Genomic DNA, 15,306 nt, shown 5'->3' with positions numbered 1-15,306 from the left:
GACTCAGGTCTTTCAGTGCTTCGTCAAACTCTTCACGCTGTATCGTATCTCCCATTTCATCTTCATCTACATCCTCTTCCATTTCCATAATATTGTCCTCAAGTTCATCGCCATTGTATAGACCCTCTATATACTCCTTCCACCTTTCTGCTTTCCCTTCTTTGCTTAGAACTGGGTTTCCATCTGAGCTCTTGATATTCATACAAGTGGCTCTCTTTTTTCCAAAGGTCTCTTTAATTTTCCTGTAGGCAGTGTCTATCTTACCCCTAGTGAGATAAGCCTCTACATCCTTACATTTGTCCTCTAGCCATCCCTGCTTAGCCATTTTGCACTTCCTGTCGATCTCATTTTTGAGACGTTTGTATTCCCTTTTGCCTGCTTCATTTACTGCATTTTTATATTTTCTCCTTTCATCAATTAAGTTCAATATTTCTTCTGTTACCCAAGGATTTCTACTAGGCCTCGTCCTTTTACCTACTTGATCCTCTGCTGCCTTCACTACTTCATCCCTCAGAGCTACCCATTCTTCTTCTACTGTATTTATTTCCCCCATTCCTGTCAATTGTTCCCTTATGCTCTCCCTGAAACTCTGTACAACCTCTGGTTTAGTCAGTTTATCCAGGTCCCATCTCCTTAAATTCCCACCTTTTTGCATTTTCTTCAGTTTTAATCTACAGTCCACATGTGCCCCTGGAAATGTCTTACAATTTAAAACCTGGTTCCTAAATCTCTGTCTTACCATTATATAATCTATCTGATACCTTCTAGTATCTCCAGGATTCTTCCATGTAGACAACCTCTTTTATGATTCTTGAACCAAGTGTTAGCTATGATTAAGTTATGCTCTGTGCAAAATTCTACCAGACGGCTTCCTCTTTCATTTCTCTCCCCCAATCCATATTCACCCACTATGTGTCCTTCTCTCCCTTTTCCTACTCTCGAATTCCAGTCACCCATGACTATCAAATTTTCGTCTCCCTTCACTACCTGAATAATTTCTTTTATCTCATCATACATTTCATCAATTTCTTCATCATCTGCAGAGCTAGTTGGCATATAAACTTGTACTACTGTATTAGGTGTGGGCTTCGTGTCTATCTTGGTCACAATAATGCGTTCACTACGCTGTTTGTAGTAGCTTACCCGCATCCCTATTTTTTTTTATTTATTTATTATTAAACCTACTCCTGCATTACCTCTATTTGATTTATTTATAACCCTGTATTCACCTGACCAAAAGTCTTGTTCCTCCTGCCACCGAACTTCACTAATTCCCACTATATCTAACTTTAACCTATCCATTTCCCTTTTAAAATTTTCTACCTACCTGCCCGATTAAGGTATCTGACATTCCACGCTCCGATCCGTAGAATGCCAGTTTTCTTTCTCCTGATAACAACGTCCTCTTGAGTAGTCCCCACCCAGAGATCCGAATGGGGGACTATTTTACCTCCGGAATATTTTACCTAAGAGGACGCTATCATCATTTAACCATACAGTAAAGCTGCATGCCCTCGGGAAATTTACGGCTGTAGTTTCCCCTTGCTTTCAGCCGTTCGCAGTACCAGCACAGCAAGGCTGTTTTGGTTAGTGTTGCAAGGCCAGATCAGTCAATCATACAGACATTTGCCCCTGCAACTACTGAAAAGGCTGCTGCCCCTCTTCAGGAACCACACGTTTGTCTGGCCTCTCAACAGATACCCCTCCATTGTGGTTGCACCTACGGTACGGCCATCTGTATCGCTGAGGCACGCAAGCCTCCCCACCAACGGCAAGGTCCATGGTTCATGGGGGTAGGCTGCTGTTCTTACCATGGAAATAATGAACTACACAATTTAGTTTGTTGTTGTAAGTCACACAATATCCTCTGTAAATTTATTTATTTAGTTTCCGGTATTAAAATACGTAACATTATTCGTCTACGAAAATGGGGAAGACAGCCTTCCAAATTACAGAACTGACACTGAAAGTTAAATTTCGTGCCTCCAATCCATAATGTTTTCAGAGCAAGTTCTCTGCACTCACATTTCTGATTTCCACACACATTTTCAGCTACAATTAGAAAGACAGTAGTTACTACACATGCAAATAACATTCACAAATATGTTTCCCATTTTGATTGTATTTAATTATAATAATTTCATAAGAAAAAAACAGCTTGTAGCTCACTTCTGTCATTTATTTTATTTTTTATTTATTTATCTATTGTTCCGTGGGACCACATTTAGGAGAAGTCTCCATGGTCATGGAACGAGTCAATACATGAAATTATAACACGATTGTAGAAACAGAATGAAATGAAATATAAGAAACATATTCAGGTGACAAGTCGTTAGTTTAAATAAAGAAAATCAAGAATTTAACACTGGAATTTGCTTAATTTTTTAGCTCTTCCAGGAGCTCCTCGACAGAATAGAAGGAGTGAGCCATGAGGAAACTCTTCAGTTTAGACTTAAAAGTGTTAGGGCTACTGCTAAGGTTTTTGAGTTCTTGTGGTAGCTTATTGAAAATGGATGCAGCAGAATACTGCACTCCTTTCTGCACAAGAGTCAAGGAAGTGCATTCCACATGCAGATTTGATTTCTGCCTAGTATTAACTGAGTGAAAGCTGCTAACTCTTGGGAATAAGCTAATATTGCTAACAACAAACGACATTAAAGAAAATACATACTGTGAGGGCAATGTCAAAATTCTCAGACTATTGAATAGGGGTCGACAAGAGGTTTTCGAACTTACGCCACACATAGCTCGAACAGCCCGTTTTTGAGCCAAAAATACCCTTTTTGAATCAGAAGAATTACCCCAAAAAATAATACCATATGACATTAGCGTATGAAAATATGCGAAGTAGACTACTTTTCGTGTTGAAATGTCACTTATTTCAGATACTGTTCTAATGGTAAATAAAGCGGCATTTAGTTTCTGAACAAGATCCTGAACATGGGCTTTCCACAACAGCTTACTATCTATCCATACGCCTAGGAACTTGAACTGTTCCGTCTCGCTTATAACATGCCCATTCTGTCTGATTAAAATGTCAGTTCTTGTTGAATTGTGAGTTAGAAACTGTAAAAACTGAGTCTTACTGTGATTTAGCATCAAATTATTTTCCACAAGCCACGAACTTATATCATGAACTACATTATTTGATAATGTTTCAATATTACACACAAGATCCTTCACTACCAAGGTGGTGTCATCAGCAAACAGAAATATTTTTGAATCACCTGTAATACTAGAAGGCATATCATTTATATAAATAAGAAACAGCAGTGGCCCCAGCACCGACCCTTGGGGAACGCCCCATTTAACAGTGCCCCATTGGGACTGAACATCATTACCACTCTCAATATTGCGGAGGATTACCTTCTGCTTTCTGTTCTTAAAGTAGGAGGCGAACCAATTGTAAGCTACTCCCCTTACTCCATAATGTTCCAACTTCTGCAGTAATATTTTGTGGTCAACACAGTCAAAAGCCTTCGTTAAATCAAAGAAAACACCTAACGTTCGCAACCTTTTATTTAATCCTTCCAAAACCTCACAGAGAAAAGAGACTATAGCATTTTCAGTTGTTAAGCCATTTCTAAAACCAAACTGTACATTTGACAGCAAATTATGTGAATTTAAATGCTGCAGTAACCTTGTATATACAACCTTCTCGATAACTTTAGCAAACACCGATGGCATAGAAATAGGTCTATAATTGTCAACATTATCCCTGTGTCCCTTTTTATAAAGTGGCTTCACTACCGAGTACTTTAATCGGTCAGGAAACCGACCACTCCTAAAGGAAAAGTTACAGATATGGCTAAGTACTGAGCTAACATACGTGGAACAATACTTCAGTATTCTGCTAGATACCCCGTCATATCCATGAGAGTTCTTGGTCTTTAGTGATTTAATTATTAACTCAATCTCCCTCTTGTCAGTATCATGGAGGAGCATTTCAGGTAACAGTCTCGGAACACTTTTTTCTAAGAGTGCTATATGATTCCCTGTTGGGGCTATATTCAGAAAGTGATTATTAAGTACTGTACATATATGCGACTTATCAGTAACACGGACATCCCCACTACGCACTGATTCTATATTCTCGACCTGTCTCTGCAGACCAGCCACTTCCTTTACGACTGATCATATGGTTTTAATTTTATCCTGAGACTTAGCTATTCTATGCACCATTGCTAAGATCGTACTCTAAATTTCGCACTTGTTGTGCACTTGTTACAACATACAGTTTCCTTCATCTCAGTATAAGTTCAAAATGATATTGATTTATTAGGAAAGGTGTTTAACTTCATGCCTTCTGTTATTTCAGAAAACTAGAAATAGTTATTATGGTATACCTTGGATAATGTTGTATAACAGGCAAAAGCATTTGATATGTATTAAAATAAAAAAAATAGTCATAAACTGTCTCCCATTTCCCGCTGCAGCTGTGAAAGTACCAACACACCAGTCAGATGAATCAGTACTGAGTGTGCAAAGGTTAAATAACTGTAGGAAAATGCTCCTATCAAAGCACGAAAAAGGCAAATATGCCCCTGTTTAAAAGACTGACTGAAAAGTGGGGTACCAGCTGCTCCATTCTCTCTTGCTCAGCACCTTTAAATATTTTCCCAAAAATTTTGGCATGTGATCATGTTTGCACTCTTTGTAACATACAACTCACTTCTCACTGCCCACTAGCTCCCCTAAATGTAACTTGCTCACACCCACTAGTCCATCCTATAGGTTGCTCATACCCATCCACTCATAATTGCCCATTCTTACTCACTCATTTAGCCTAACTCATTGTCATTTTCTCTTTATGTCTCTCTAAGGGTCATTGTCTCCTGTCTCACAGTCACAGTTTTCTTCATTCTGTCCTACTACTAATGTCTCTTCACACTGTCACTGTCTCCATTTTGCTCTCTCTTACTGCTACTGTATCATTCATTCCTTCCCTCTGCTGCTGCCTCTTCTCACTGTCACTATCTCTCTGGCTCTCTCATTGTCATAGACTCTGTCTCTCATTATCACTGGCTCTCACCCACTTCCACTTTCTGCTTCTCTTCATTCCCGCCCCAGTGCCGCTTCAGTACTACAACATGGGGTTCACAGGACCCTTCTGATGATAACCGATACACTTAAGAATATATCTCCATGCTGCATCACTTTATGAGCTAGGTTTTCTTCTCACAGCATATATTGTGTTTGCGCGCGCGCTAGTGTGTGTGTGTGTGTGTGTGTGTGTGTGTGTGTGTGTTTTAACATGAAACTAATCATGTTTTGTGTGTATTTCCCACTTAAGGTTTAATACCAATATTTCTGACATTTCCTTGTTTAAATTCTGTACCAGTTACTCAGAGTGTTAAAATAATCTGTTACTTAGTCATAACACTGCTGCAGGTAGAGACAAAGTATTATATCATAATTTGTATCTTTATAGTCCCTTTATAAAGGGAGAGAGGAGAGAAGAATGTAAAGGGTTGCAAACTTGAAAATAAGCGCAAATACAATGACCTTAGACACATTCTACGTGGAGCTGATAACTCTTAGTATAGTCCACTTCTTTAAGGTCTCAACAATAATAGCTAGATGACATACTTATTTGTTGCAGTCCATAGTGTTGCTGTTCATTGCAGTTGCATGAGGAAATTAGAGGAAATTATGATGACAGTTATCATTTTTTAATTTTAAGGCAATCTTTGGTTAGTTTAAATACTGAGGTTTGGTGGTAGCAATGGATATAGAAACAGTATTTTGTCAGTATTTTAAGTTGCATTCCACTGCACTGTTATAGTCAGTCAGTTTGCAATGAATAAATGCAGCAAATCTACCTTGCAGTGATTATTTATTATAAGACACACTAGGTCATAGTCAAAAATTCCAAAAAAAAGCATAAATTTTTGTTGCTATTGTGAGAAAGTAACAGGCGAGGATGTTAATAAAGGCCACTGTAAGACTAGAACAGTATTTAAAGTGCTTGTATTGTTGAATTATGTAAATATTGTCATTTTCCCTTTGAGTATGTAGTATATTTCATCTCAGAATAATTCTCAAATGGGAAGAGAGAAAATTTGTATCTGAATTTCCCAAAGAAGTGTATACCATGTATAACATAAAACTAATCATGTTTTATATATATTTTCCACTGAAAGTTGAATATCGTATTTCTGACATTTTCTAATTTAAATTTTGTATCAGTAACTCAGGAGTGTTGAAACAATCTCTTAGACATAACAACGCTGTTTCAGGTAGAGACAAAGTCTGATTTGTGTGACTCCCCCGTTTCAAAAGCAAGTAATCACCACATTCCAAAGAAGAAATCAGGTGTCAGCTGTTCCAGCAAAGGAATTAGTAAAAAATCTCACTGTAAGCCTTCGACTTCTTCAGCAGCTGCAAAAGTGCTTCTGGCTGAAGAACTAACAGAAGAACAAGTGAAGGACAAAAAACTTTTAAAAGAAAAGTATAAAAATTCTAAATTCCAAGAGAAACTTCTACTAATGGAATTAAAAAATATGGAAAGAAAGATAGAAATGTTCAAAAAGTCTCAAAAACTTTGATTCAGGTGTTTCTGGAAGTGTATTTCTGATTTTCTAAGTTATTGCTTTAGTTTCATAAAACAAGAAAACCATTTTTTATTTCTCATTAATCTAATACCATTACTTGTAAATAAAAGCATATTGTTTAAAACATCATTTGAAGTGTATTGAGTTTTTACAAATTCACACTGACAATACTGGCCTTATTTGTTTTTCTTTTTAATCAATGATTACACTCAAAGTGCTTTTATTACTGAATGTTGGAAATATTGTAATTTTTCCCTTTGAGTTTGTATTACATTTCATCTTAGAATAATTATCGAATGGGGTGAGATCAAATTTGTATCTGAATTTTATTTTATTAGTCCGTCCAAAGACCCTAAATGTTTTGTATAAGAAATTGAAGTTCTCTATATTTTTAAGGGCAACATGACATGTATTTTGCATAAGATACTGTCAAAGTGGGCAAGTTCATTGTATTTTATACATCAGAGTAAAGTTTTTTATGGCAAAAACTTATAATGGGGGTATCATATTTCTGACAGTTTTTTTTTTTTTTTACATATTAGTTGTGTTAGTCAGCACATAATTTTCAACTAGCACACAGCTGTAGTTAGTTTTGATAGAATTGTACACAGAAGTGGAAAAAGTTATATTTTTGATAAAGCAGAAACATCTTAAAAGTTTGAAATGTGACCATTAAAAAAAATATAAATGAAATTTTGACTGGATGGTTTAATATTTTCAGTCAATTGTCTTAAGTATAACATTCTTGTAACTTCTTCTTAGCCTCACAACTGTTGAAAAAGTTGTTTTGTGAAATAGTTGCACATAAATGTCTAGACTAGTTCTGTTTGCAGTAAAACTACATTTTCTCAAACATTTAAATTTGCAGTAACAATTTTTAACAGCCATATCAGATTATTAATACAATAGTTTTTATGGCCAATTAAAAAAAAAGACTTAAAGAAATGGAAGTAAAGTAATATTTATCTCCTAAAAATTGATATCCATCATTAGTCTGTAATGCCCAATATAGCTGCTGGATATTTCAAGTTTATGAAAGAAAGATTGCCACCTATTCACCAACATGTTTTAACCAACTAATTACAAGGGAATTTATCAAATAGTGATGAATATGTAAAATAAAAGCTTTCAGTGTTTTTCACACACACACACACACACACACACACACACTGTTGGCAGCATGCTTCATGGGTCAGGAGCTTTTACATCAATTTTTTTCTTATAAATACTTGCAGACTAAACTAAGAATAAAATATAAAAATGAAAAACTCTACTCTTTGAATATGTCTTCATAAAGAGAAGTGGACAAGGAAGGAGGATTCTGTTGGGTTTTTCAGTTTCAGTTATACCTTTCTGCTTCCTTCCTTTATATCATACAGTGAAGTAAAATTTTGTAGGTTTGATACTCCTCACTTATCCTGATATTGCTGTCTACTATACTGCCATTGTTTTGTGATAGGTTCAGTTTTTTATCTGTTTACACAGTTATTTTTTTATCACTAAATTTTCCAGTTATTATTGTAGTACTGGAGAGTCCTGAGTGGATTACAAATAAAGGAATAAAGATAACCTCTCACTTTATAGTTGAGTGGTTGACAGATTACATAAATTGCAATCATTGCCAATCTTTAGAACAAAATCCTTTTCATAACTAACTAATAAAACCACACACATACACTTGCATAGCTGCATTGTCCCATCACTACAGCCTGAGTTGGGTGAGGGTTGTGTCAATTGGAGTGCATGAAAGGAACAAGGAAGGGAAGGGAGGCTGACAGCTGAGGAGGAGAGGTGGCAAGGGAATGGGACACGATAAATTCAACTTGGTGAAGGGAGGAAGAATTATGTGGCACACCTGATGAAAGGGTGCAGAGGAGGAAGAAGATCATAGAGACAGAAAAGTGTGAGTGTTAGATTCATGGAGTGAAGTGCCAGGCATGGAGAAAGGGGCAGAGATTGATATGGGTCAGGAGCTATTGGAGAGTGAGGATAGCAGTATCAAAGGGTATAAAGATTTGTTGTAAGAACAGTTTCCATCTACATAATTCAGAGAAGCTGCTGTTTGGGGTGGGGAGGTGACGATCCAGCAACACAGATTGTGTAGCAGCAACTAAAGTCTAGCACTTGGGCCACTGGATGGTCAATTTTGTTCAGGGGCACAGTTTGGCACTGGCCATTCATATAGATGGACAGCTGGTTGGTGGTCATGGCCACATAAAAGGTATGCAGAAGTTGAGTGTGGCATGACTGCTTTCATAGATGGCCCAGCCCACGATAAGAGTAGATTAAGCCTGTGACAGAACGAACAGAATGTGCTGGGTGGGTGTATAGGACAGGTCTTGCACTGGATATTCCCAGGGTTGCAAGACATGTAAGGAGTTGTTAGTGAAATGTTGTAAGTAAGGATCAGGATATTTTGTAGAATGGGTAACAGGATACCAGTTAGGGGGAGGTGGGGAGGAATTTCCTTATTTCAGTACATGATGAAAAGTATTTGAAATGTTAGGGGAAGATGTGGTTAAGTTGTTCTAGGTTTATGATGGGGTGCTTCTTTGCAACTGCTTAGTAAGTTGGATGGAAAATTAAGGGTCTGGTTTTAGACTAAGTTCAGAGGGTACCATCTGTCCTTGGAGGAATTTTTCAGCATAACTGGTGAAATGGTTGCCCATCACTGCAGCTGTGCTCCAAGGGTGGTTGGATTCTATGGGGAAGGTTTTTTAGTGTGGAAGGTATATTGGCTATCAGAGTGGAGGTATAGGCTACTGTTAATGGTTTTATGTGGACTGTGTTTTTTATGGAGCCATCAGAGAGAGAGAGAGAGAGGTAGCACAGCAGGACCAGCTGAAGTGTGTAACTTCGATGCTGTTGAGATTGTGAAGGAATGAGGAGAGAGTGTCTTGGCCATGGGTATCATCAATGAACCTGATGAAACATTAGGTTTTTGACCATGAGAGAGTAGGAAAGTTTCCTCTAAATGGTAAACAAACAGATTGGCATAGGAGGACAATGTACAGGCATCCATGGCTGTTGTGGAAATTTGTTTTATCATCTCCCTTTGCACTAGAAGTAGTTGTGGGTGAGGATGTAGTTGGTGGTGTGTATAGGCAGTGAGGTGGTGAGCGTGAAGTTGGCTAAACAGTGTGAGAGATAGTGTTAAACATTGGCCAGGTCGTGGACATGGGGGATGTTGGCATATAGTGTTGGCATTTTCAACAGTGACTAACCTGTCCTTGCTACCTTTGAAATTGTGTGCTTGATATTTTTTTGAAAGTCTGATAGTATGTCTCCAGTCTTACGGATTCAATACACCAACTTGAGTAATTGTTTGTTTGCCATTTTCCTCAATGATTTTAGAAGTTTCGAAGGAATGTTATCTATGCCCTCTGCTTTATTTGATCATAAGTCTTTCAAAGCTCTGTTAAACTCTTGCTGTGATATTGGATCCCCAGTGTCTTCCAGATTACCTCCAGTTGTTCTACCAGGTCATCAGATGGTTCTTCCCCCTCGTAAAGGTCTTCACGGTACTGTTTCCACCTATTTGCTCTCTCTCTCTCTCTCTCTCTCTCTCTCTCTCTCCCCCCCCCCCCCCTCCGTCCCTCCCTCCCTCCCACATTCTTAATACTTTCACCTTCACTTTTGATTTCACGGAAGGATGTTTCGCTTTTTCTGTATGCCAAATATTGCCCAACTTTTCCTCAGCATTTTTGTACTTCTTTATTTTGTTAATCAGTTCAAGTATTTCCTCTGTAACCCAAAGTTTCTTCACAGTTACCTTCCTTGTATCTAAATTCACCTGTCCAACTTCTGTGATTGCCCATTTTAGAGGTGTTCTCTCCTCTTCAACTGAACTGCCTACTGTAGTATTCGTTATCATAGTATCTATAGCCTCAGAGAAATTCAAATACATGCAATCATTCATAAATACTTCAGTATCCAACATCTTTCCACATTGATTCTACCTGAAGATTCTCTTAAAATTCAATCTACTCTTCATCATCACTATATTGTAATCCAATTTGTTATTGTTCCTGGGTATGCCTTTTGATCCAGTATTTGATTTCAGAATTTCTGTCTGATCATGATATACTTCAGTTGGAATAGTCTTTCTGCTCTCTCATTCCTATTACTGAGTCACTATTCTACCATAGCTCTGTCAGCTATCCTTTCCACTGTCACAGCATTCCAGCCCCTCAAGATGATCATAATATCATCCTTTACATACCAGTGCTACTATATTATAATTTGAAGATAAATTAACATTTCATTGGCATTTTGGATGCAAAGAACACCTTATAGGGTGAAATCAGCAAAGCACACTTAAAAAAATGTAGTTTGGACAATGATCTTTATAGAATGACCAAACCATTAATAGTTCTGACCTATAAGCATCTACCGAGCGAGGTGGCACAGTGGTTAGCACACTGGACTCGCATTCGGGAGGACGACGGTTCAATCCCGTCTCCAGCCATCCTGATTTAGGTTTTCCGTGATTTCCCTAAATCGTTTCAGGCAAATGCCGGGATGGTTCCTTTGAAAGGGCACGGCCGATTTCCTTCCCCATCCTTCCCTAACCTGAGCTTGTGCTCCGTCTCTAATGACCTCGTTGTCGATGGGACGTTAAAAAACACTAACCTAACCTAACCTATAAGCATCTACATTTCAGTAATACTGAATCTGCCTTTACATTACCTGAAAGAAATATAGCTTTTCATCAACATAGCTCTTGTATCTCATCCATCAATTAATTTCCCAATACCACTCTCAAGGCAGCTGCACTGTGCCATAACACACAACAGATACTGATGGTATCACAACCTACAAACATTTTGGTCATAATATGGTATACAAATGTAGCAAAAATCATGCGATCAATAGAGACTCCAGTTATAACCCTTCTCTCCACTGCAGATCCTACAAAGAGTAATAAAAAAAAAGAGAGAGACTGCTGATCAGAAAAACTAGGAAGCCACTGCCATCCTCACTAAGTAACCAGCACAAAATTTTTGACGATCTGTATTATATGTGAAAGAATAGATTTTCCTGTTTAGCTATGCTGTATTTCTATTAAGTTAAACCATTAATTTTTCCTGTTTGTGTGTTGGTACTGCTTAACAATGATGTCATTATGGGCTGACTACATAACGTGTCCTACACTCTGAATATGTGCTGTCATTGGCTGGCGAGATCACGTGACATGAGCTATGATTGGCTGACAAAAGCGCATCGCGATCTGGATTTCATTCCTTCGGAAGCTACTGTGCTGTACTTGGTGGAATTCCTGTTTATACTTTCGTAGTGTGTGTAAATGCTGCTGCGCATCAAAGACCTTTCCAAAACATATTGTTTTTTTCTGGATTTCATCTCCTAAAGTGCCAGGAACTGCTATGTTGCTATATAAAACGTTAGTTATTCAAAGGATTATTGAGATTTACAACTCAGAAGGAAAGTATATTGTCACTTAACACTGAAAAATGTACTTTACCAGTGCTGTAGTGTATTTTCACATGGGAAAAAGTATATTTTTAATCAGGAAATCTAGGAATTGTTCTTGTCCCCATATACAGCCTGGATCGGCAGTACTTATTGCATTTAACCAGAATGCATTCCATAGGCATTCCCGTAGCAGTATGTGATCCATACTCTGGCACTTTGCTCTACATTCCTTTTAACTTCCTGCACCTGACTAAATGGTTTTTCTACAAAGGATTTTATTTTTGCCCACTGTTCCTTTATCCTGAGCCTCCAAGTGTAAAAGTCGCCTATCTTTCTCATCTGGTCATCACACTGAGTCTCCATTGCTTGTATTCAGTCAAAATATACAGAATGAGATGGCACATAGGTTAGCAAATTGTGTTTGGGAGGATGACGGTTCAAATCCCCATCCGGTTTTAGGTTTTCTGTGATTTCCCTAAATTACTCCAGGCAGATTTCGGGATGGTGCCTTTTCAAAGGACAGAGCCGATTTCCTTCCCCATCTCATAATCCGAGCTCGTGTCCTGTCTCTAATGACCTCACTGTCAGCAGGACATTAAACTCCAGTCTTGCTTAATTCCTTCAGTCAACAGTCCTTTTACAGGTTCTCTTGTTTTTCACTGTAGCCTACCACCCCAAGGATGAATGCATTTATTCAATAAATTAAAGGGTGACAGTAGTCTCTGATCAAGGTCCCTTATAAGACATCAAAACTTTTGCTCCATAGCACTTGAGTCTTACTTAATGATAGGAGATATTTGGTTTGTAGTTTGTAAGACTGATTGCAGTTTATGCCATTGTCGAATATAAGTACGTAGACCTGTTTATTTCTACAATGGTTTGCATCAGTTTACAGCTTGAACATTTAGCTATTTTTTGACATAATCCCTATTTCTGTCAATGTATTTTTGTAGACGCTGTGGCAGTTTTTGTATGCCCACGTCTTACTAGCTCGCCGCCATGCTGTTTAGAAAGTTATGAACCTCTTCTTTCACCTCGTCGTCAGAGCTGAATCACTGGGACCACAATTAATGCTGACCAGTACTGTGAGACTCTGAAAAAACTCAAACAGGCAATTCAGAACCAGAGAAGAGGAATGTTGAGCAAGGGCGTACACATTCTTCATGACAACGCTCGCCCACACATCACTCGGCAAACCGTTGCTCTCCTGCAACAGTTTCAGTGGAACATAATCACCCACCCACCCTATAGTCCTGACATGGTGCCCTGTGACCTGTTCCCTAGGTTAAAAGAACATTTGGCCAGAAAGCGATTCAGCTCCGACGACAAGGTGAAAGAAGAGGTTCATAACTTTCTGAACAGCATGGCGGCGAGCTGGTATGACATGGGCATACAAAACCTGCCACAACATCTACAAAAATGCATTGACAGAAATGGTGATTATGTCGAAAAATAGCTAAATGTTCAAGCTGTAAACTATTGTAGAAATAAACAGCTCTATGTACTTATAAAAAAATTGGAGACTTTACTTTTGGGATTACCCTCGTACTCATGTTGCATATGTCTGACACCCCTGCACTCCAGTGCATCACTCTTTCAGTTCCAGTTGATTGTTACTCCCTAATATTGAGCCCAGCTCCCCAACAAAATCTCAGACTTACAGACTGTGAATCTTCCACAAAGTCCAGCAGCAATTTGGCTTCCAAAAGATTGCTACTACACAACTCAGAGTGTGTCAGCTAAAACGATACAAATAGATTCACAGTTACATAAAATATTTTTGCTTTTCATCTTTTTCTGTGACCTACTGCTAATTTCTCCTTTCCAGGTACAGGTTGCACATATTTATGCAGAGGTTGGGAGGTTGAGGTGGGACAGGATAGAAGGAGACACTGAGAAAATGTGGGTGAAGTTCATTACATGTAAGCTCAGATAAAGTGTGAGACAGAGAAATATGTGGCAAGTAATCAGAGTGGAAACAGGGATTGAGTTAGATGTAGGATTAGTGATTGTTGGAGGTCAGGAGTATGACAGGACACATTTATTTCTTGGAGAGACAGTTCCACCAACCCTCACAGTTCAGAAAAGCTGGTATTTCTGGGAAGGATCAAGATGACATGGGTGATCATTGAAGCCAGCCATGTTGTGTTAAGCAGCATTCCTTGCTCCTTTGCTTTCATAGTTGCCATTGGTAACTGTGACACTGGCCAATCAGATTGATTGACAGCTGGTTGGTGCCCACATAAAAAGCTGCATATTTGCTGTGGGAAAATTGATACATGACATGGTAGACAGTACAGATTGTGCTGCACCTGAATGGATAGGTTAGATTTTTAGGGCCAGCACTGTTGTAAGATGTGCTGGTTGCATGCGTTTAATAAATATTGCATCTGGGCTTTCACTTTCTCATTCATTACCTATCTGAGGTAACTTGTGGCCTTATTGGCAGGATGTGAAAATGTGACTGACTCATCATTTATAGTGCAGAAGCAAATAACGTTTATCTGATACATGTGGATAAGAAGATAGTATGGTGAAAGAGGTCTCATTACAATGCTTACAAAAAATGGGAAAGCCTAAAGCAAATACTAGAGACCAATATCAAGTCTGTTGTGATAATGCCTTTTTAGAATCCATTCACGTTAACGAGAGAAGCCGTTACAAACCTCAATCTGCCAGCAAGTATGACTACTGCATATCAGTGCTTTCATACTGCTAGTGTCCAACCTGACTCCAGTGGAAGACTCTGCGGGAGAGACGCTCAGTAGCTCGGTACGGGCTTTTGTTAAAGTTTCGACAACATACCTTCACCGAAGAGTCAAGCAGTATATTACTCCCTCCTACGTATATCTTGCGAAGAGACCATGAGGATAAAATCAGAGAGATTAGAGCCCACACAGAAGCATACCGACAATCCTTCTTTCCACAAACAATACGAGACTGGAATAGAAGGGAGAACCGATAGAGGTACTCAGGCTACCCTCCACCACACACCGTCGGGTGGCTTGCGGAGTATGGATGTAGATGTAGACTTGTCATCTAGGATTCCAAGTTCTTTTTTCACAAGCTGTGTTTAGGAGAAGGTGACAAAAGAACATCATCTTGAGGAACCTTGATCCAACCAGCAGTTCCTCAAACAATCTCTCACCTGACTTATGGAAAGATTTGAAAACTTCAATGGTTTGTGATACAAATGGATCCAGGTAATTACCAATACAAGTTCATAGCATGGAAGCAACAACTGTCTGTTGGGGTTAGTACCCAGATAAACTTAATCTTGGAGGGAGCCAGTAGTGCCTCCAGTAGTAATAGTTTGGGG

General features: G+C 38.6%; 1 protein-coding gene across 3 annotated transcripts in view; it reads left to right on the top strand.

The window, feature by feature from the left end:
• LOC126236772 (uncharacterized) overlaps window positions 1-6,683 on the top strand; it is a 53,192-nt gene extending 46,509 nt beyond the window's left edge. For all 3 annotated transcript variants that reach the window (XM_049946345.1, XM_049946346.1, XM_049946347.1), the window contains exon 3: window positions 6,240-6,683. In XM_049946345.1, coding sequence (XP_049802302.1) covers window positions 6,240-6,548 — 309 coding nt within the window. In that variant the 3' untranslated portion in view covers window positions 6,549-6,683. The remainder of the gene's footprint in view (window positions 1-6,239) is intronic.
• Window positions 6,684-15,306: the final 8,623 nt, after the last annotated feature.

This window comes from Schistocerca nitens, chromosome 2, assembly GCF_023898315.1.
Source record: "Schistocerca nitens isolate TAMUIC-IGC-003100 chromosome 2, iqSchNite1.1, whole genome shotgun sequence".
Lineage (NCBI taxonomy): Eukaryota > Metazoa > Arthropoda > Insecta > Orthoptera > Acrididae > Schistocerca > Schistocerca nitens.
The sequence above is the reverse complement of the archived record's forward strand: the minus strand, read 5'-3'. Positions and strand labels throughout refer to the sequence as shown.